This window comes from Notechis scutatus, chromosome 1, assembly GCF_049901735.1.
Source record: "Notechis scutatus isolate UNSWTSFEM ecotype Mainland chromosome 1, rNotScu1.2, whole genome shotgun sequence".
Taxonomy (NCBI): Eukaryota; Metazoa; Chordata; class Lepidosauria; order Squamata; family Elapidae; genus Notechis; species Notechis scutatus.
Window position 1 is genome coordinate 247,967,222 of NC_142009.1, and position 6,299 is coordinate 247,973,520.

At 41.8% G+C, this 6,299-nt stretch overlaps 1 protein-coding gene across 1 annotated transcript; it reads left to right on the forward strand.

Moving 5' to 3' along the window:
• The first annotated feature begins 953 nt into the window (after window positions 1-953).
• Window positions 954-3,996, forward strand: LOC113410198 (alpha-1,3-mannosyl-glycoprotein 4-beta-N-acetylglucosaminyltransferase C-like). The gene is made up of 2 exons (XM_026664638.2): window positions 954-1,087; window positions 2,843-3,996. Exons 1-2 carry the CDS (start codon window positions 1,084-1,086, stop codon window positions 3,994-3,996), a joined length of 1,158 nt encoding a protein of 385 aa, XP_026520423.2. The 5' UTR covers window positions 954-1,083.
• The last annotated feature ends 2,303 nt before the right edge of the window (window positions 3,997-6,299 follow it).

A 6,299-nucleotide genomic window follows, 5' to 3' on the forward strand; every position in this document is an offset into this window, starting at 1 on the left:
TGTCATAAGCCACTTTTTTCAGTGCCATTGTAACTTTGAATGGTCACTCCACACAAGCAAAGTACCAGCAAAGGAGGAAAAAAAACTCCAGAGACATTCCTGAGACAGGAAGTCTAGTCCTGCCAAGAATGTAATAAGGGTTAACGGAGAGGCAGTTTCTGTAAGCAAAACCAAAATGTTTCCTTCCTGCCTTCCTTACAGGATTAGGCCGGTAATTTCTTCTAACAACTGGTTTTCCAAACTGCTTAGAATGTTAACAACCAGTTCTAGCAAATAGGTGCGAACTGATAGAATCCTACCCCTGTTCTTAACCTTTTCTTCACTATGGACCCCCTTTGAAGACCTTTTGTGGTCATGGACCACTGTCACGGATCCCCAAGACTTAACTCAAGATTTAAATCAAGCCTTCACGGAGCCTGAGATGACATCTCCCCAGGGGTTTGCAGACTGCAGATTATGACTGACCCAGAGATGGTATTTAGCCAGTTCTGACACATTCTGGAGAACCGGTAGCGGAATTTATGAGTAGTTTGGAGAACCAGTAAATACCACTTCTAGTTGGCTGCCCCCATCTATTCGCTGCCTCCTGAGTCCCAGCTGATCGGAGTCCCAGCTAATCAGCTGGGTCTTCTTTTGTTGGCCTGCACAGGAGAATGGAGCTGGAAAGCAGGTTAGTGGGGTGGGGAGGGAATGGGGATTTTACAGTATCCTTACCCTGGAGTGGGGTGGAAATTGAGATTTTGCAGTATATCCTTCCCCTGCCCACCAAGCCCATGACCACAGAACCGGTAGTAAAAAAAATTGAATACCACCACTGGATTGACCTCTACTATTCCAGGATACAGAGACTGACATACTAAGTTAAAGGTGTTGATAACACTCAGTCAACCCTGAATAGAGATAATGGTAGCTGGAAAACAAATATGCTTTTTTAAATTTAAGGTTACAGGAAGAAGAAAGGTAATAATTCCAGAGAATCCTTTTTGGAAGAAACCAGAGAATCTAAACCTCAGTGTACTGGAAAGCGCTTGGGGTCCTTTACCCATTAAATATAAATATCTTGCTGGATCCCCTTCCTCTAAAATGAGTAAGTATAGGCTCTTTTTCTATAACATGGTTATTAAATTTATCAATTCTTTTCATATATGCATTTCTGGAATGGTGGTTTGCCCATGCATATTTTTTATTTATTTATTTTATTACATTTATATTATATTTATATTGTATTATTTATATTACATCTCACTGTCCTGGGACTTCCACAAATTTACAATTTCTTAGTACTCCAAATAACTCCCAACAGTTGGTGGGTTGTACTGTATAGTTTGGTCAACCTAACCCTAACTCTAACCCTTACCGGTCATTGGTGGCTTGTTGGCTGGAACATTTGTTAAGAGAAATAAAGAACTCTGTAGAGCAAGGGTGTCAAACTCAATTTCATTGAGGTCCACATCAGGGTTGTGTTTGACCTCAGGGGAGTGGGGGGCATGGCCGGGGCGGGCGTGACCGGGGCGGGCGTGACCGGGGTGGGCATGGCCACCTTGACATCACTCATGTCTGTGGTGGCCCAGGCAGGGCGGGGGATCCATTGTCTCCAGTGGAGGAAGGAGAAACCCTTATCCTCCAGAGGAGCCTCATTGTCCCTCTCAGGCCATGTGCAGGATCCCTGGATGATGGTGTAAGCTGTCCACTGCCCCAGGCAATGGAGGGCAAGCAAGTTTGCTTTGCTAGCACTGCCAGCAAAAACAGAGCTCAGGAGGGGCTCTCCATTTTCGGCTGGGACTGCCTTCTGTAGCACTCTGCCAATATAAATGCAGCTTGGAAGCGCCATGCATGCTCCTCCTGAGCTCAATTTTCAGCTGCAACAGCCTCCTGCAGCACTCTACCAACAAAAACAGCCACCACCAGGTTGGAGATCAATACCCAGTTGGTCTGGGCCAGGCCGAGGCACTGTGGGCCGATCCTTTGCTGTTTCCAGGGCAGCCCCACAGGCCAGATTTAAGCACCCCGTGGGCCAGATCTGGCCCCTGGGCCTTGAGTTTGACACCCCTGCTCTAGAGCCATGCATGCCAGAGGTGATGGCACACGAGCTGTCACCCAAGTTCAGCACCAACACGCATGAGTGCATGCCTCCCGTCGGCCAGCTGGCCTTCAGGTCTCTGCCGCACATTGCATGGGGGTGAGGTGCATGTGTGGGGATCACACATGCATGCACAGGGGGCAGTGTGCAGTATGGGGGGTCATGTGCTCATGCGCCACCGCATGGGGCACATGCACGGGGACGCGCATTGCATTTTGGGCACATGCGAGCTTTGGGCACTTGGTCCAGAAAAGATTATCCATCACTGCTCTAGAGGCCTGCCTTGCCTTGACTACCTGGGACATAATTCATGGCTCATTTAAGGAAGAACACTTTCATGATACAAAGTATTTTTACATTTTCCCAGGTTTTGATGGCTCTGTGAGATTTCATGATTCTCGCCTAGCCATTTTTTCAGGGGTCAAAAAAAAAAAGGCCCAGCCTTATTTTCTGAGAAACACGGTAGATAGATGATAGATGATAGATAGATAGATGATAGATAGATAGATAGATAGATAGATAGATAGATAGATAGATAGATAGATAGATAGATAGATAGATAGATAGATGATAGACAGACAGACTGACAGATAGAATGATAGCCTATTCTTGTATCTCATTCACAATTTGAGAAGGGAATCTATTCTTGTACTAAAGAACCTACCTAACAGAGCTTCCTAAAGAAACTATAAGAAGTGCTTGGGACAAAGAATATGCTCTATCATTGCTATAGATGCTTGTTTTATCTCTTTTTTCCCCCAGGGTTCATGAGCATTGGAATCTCATCGATCTACAAAGACAACCCTTTGTTGTCTACAAAGGAACAGCCTTTATTGGTGACAGTTGAGTCCATTTTCAGTCACTGCTCTCCAGAAGAACTGAAGAAGATCGTCCTAGTGATATACCTTGCCAATGATAATTCTGAGCTAAATGTTGAAATTGCCGAAGAAATTAAAGCAAAGTTTAGCAAACATATCAATGAAAAAAGATTACTTGTTATCCAAAGCTCTACAGCAAGTTATCCTCCATTATGGAATTTGAAGGAAGGACAGCAGGACGACCGCAAAAACATTGCCTACACAGCCAAACAAAATGTGGACTATGCTTATTTAGTTAATTTCTGCACCAATCTGTCCCAATATTATTTGATGTTAGAAGATGATATTGTTTGTGCGTCCAATTTTGTATCCATCATACAAAGTTACTTACATGAAACAGATGGACACTGGTCCACAATAGCATTTTCCACCCTGGGCTCCATAGGGAAGCTCTATCATAATGCTGATCTTACTAAGTTAGCCCGATTCCTCTTGATGTTCTACCGCAACGTGCCTGTAAACTACCTCTTTGAACTGTTTCATAAGTCACAGAATCAAGAATTTCTCATAAACTTCCGGCCTTCCCTTTTCCAACACATAGGGAGAGTTTCTTCATTTCACGAATTTGAAACTGCAATCAACGATCCTGAGTTTGAAGAAGATTTGGGAGACTCAGGAGATTTCCTTAGCGCTTCATGTTTCACAAATATTCCCATCGTTTTAAATTACCCGCCAGAAAATGTGTGCCCTCCTGGAAAAGGTGTCTTTTGGGGCAAGGAGGTGGAAGCAGATAGCTTTTTCACCATTGTTTTTGGGAATCCAATTATTGCCCAGAAGATCCGGATTTACACAGGTTCAGCTGAATATGCGAAGGACATCCTCTATGATGGTCATGTTGAAGAAGGAAGACTCAAAGTTTATTCGGAAGAGGGGCAAACATGCCTGATTTTCAAAAAAATAGGAACATTTAAGAATGGCCGTTTTGAGTTGGAAGATAAGCGAAGAAACAATGACATAGAGTGCCTTCGAATTCAAGTCACAGCACCACAAACGCAATGGCTGAGAATAAGGAAAATTAATATTTGGCTGAAGAAGTAATGAAATGCATGTTCATTGCATGAAATGCAAGCTAGTTGCCTTCATTGTAACTGTAAGTTTTAACTCTTGATTAACTCTGAAGAGCAGTTCCATTTCTCCTTAATTAAAATAAAACATGGAAGGCAACAAAGAATAAAAGGAAAAGAAAAGCAACATTGCAGTGTGATCATAGTTTTTCACAAAGATGACGTCTTTGAATTCCACCCACCCTAAAAATATCTCATTTCTGATTATGGCAGAGCATTTAAATATTCCTAAATGGGCCAGGCTCAGCTTTCCCAGAAGACACTATGGTGCCATTGTGGCTGTAGACCTTTTCTTGAGTGTCTTAAGGTTGCTTGCCTCACCAAAGTGTGTTTTAATAAAATGGTCAGCTAGTATACCACAAAAAAAAGGAGTTGTGGTGGCGCAGTGGTTAGAATGCAGGACTGCAGGCTACTTCTGCTGGCTGATGGCTTCCAGCAGTTTGGCAATTCGATTCTCACCAACTCCAGGTTGACTCAGCCTTCCATCCTTCTGAGGTCGGTAAAATGAGGATCCAGATTGTTGGGGGCATCTGCTGATTCTGTAAACCACTTAGGACTGTAAAACACTGTGAAGTGGTATATAAATGTAAGTGCTATTACTATTTCTAATAATTTCTCCTGGGCTTTGCAGCAGGGCATCTGAGGAAGAAGGAAGGGAGGATGTGTGCTTAAACTGTTAAGTTGGTGGCTTCAGCCATGCAGTTGAAAGCCTTTGTTTCATATTGAAAAGGGCAAAGCTTCAATCATACAGTCCTGGTCATCACTTTGAGTTTTTCTAGGCTCTTCCCTCCGAAGATGCCTCTCCTATCCCATCTTACTTTACAAAATAAAAATGACAGTGATGCCCTATTTCAAAGTGTGCCCACTTACCTGGAATAGAACAAGCGATTGTGGGAGAAAAATAAATAAATCTTAAAAGCTTAGAAGCAGTCCCGTAACAGGCAGTCCTCACTTAAACATCACAGTTGGAACCGGAAACTCTGTCAACTCAGAGACACAGTCATTAAGTGAAACATCACATGAAACATGACTGCAACTTCATGCCACATTCCCCGTTGACTTTGCTTGTGGAAAGGTGGTGTAAACATCACAAATGGTGATTGTGTGACTGCAGGATATTTTGACTGCCATAAATGCATGCCAGTTGCAAGCACCTGAATCCGAACCATGTGATTATGGGAATGCTGTGATGGCCCTCAGTTTGAGGATTGATCCTAAATCCATTTTCAGCACTGTTATAAGTTTATATACATATACATATACATATACATATACATATATGTTGTGGCTCCGGGTCTGGATTCTGCTCCTGTGGCTGATATGAGTTCAAGTGAGGAGGACATGGCAGAAAAATATGAGCCGGCATGGCTCAGTGATTGGAATAGTAACCAGGATGAGGAGATGGATGTAACAAAGGAAGACAGACCTGAAGTATTAGAATTGTCAGGACCTTTGACCTCCTCTGGTTCTTTATCTGATCAGCAGCCGGGAATGGCTGACAGGGAAGGCATGAGAGAGTCTTCTAGTGGAGATGAGAATTTGGAAAACTTGTGGTTAAACGTAAGGAACAGAAGGAGATTAAGGAGGCAAACCCAGTTAGAAAGAAGGCGGAGAGCGAGCCAATAATTAGGGAAATTAGCACCTTGCCTAAGTGAATAAAAGGACACAGCTGAGCTGGTAGAATTCGCCAGAAGCAAAGTGACTAATTGAGAGCGAAGACGTTACAGCAGAAGCTCTGAGGCTTGAGATTTATTGCCACGACAGGTTTGCCGGACAGAGTAAAGATTTATGCTGTGGATTGGGATTTATGCCAGCCGTTATCTTGTGGAACTTTGTTTTGTTTGAATTACTTCTGAAACGGCTGCTTTTTGTTTTGCTCGCTTGAATTTGAAGGGGAGTCATAACACACACACATATACATATATATATACATATACATATACATATACATATACATCATATACATATACATATGGCATCTACATAAGCACATACATACTTATAATATATATATATATATATATATATATATATATATATATATATATATATATATATATATATATATATATATATATATATATATATATATATATATATATATTATAGTTTTCTTAAGTTTCGTGGGTATGGCCTCATGTTGGACATGTTGTGCTTAAAGCTGTATTCCAATACAGAACTGATGATGGCAGTTCTTTCAACAGAACAACTACAATACGGAAAATACAACATATATTATATATATATATATATATATATATATATATATATATATAT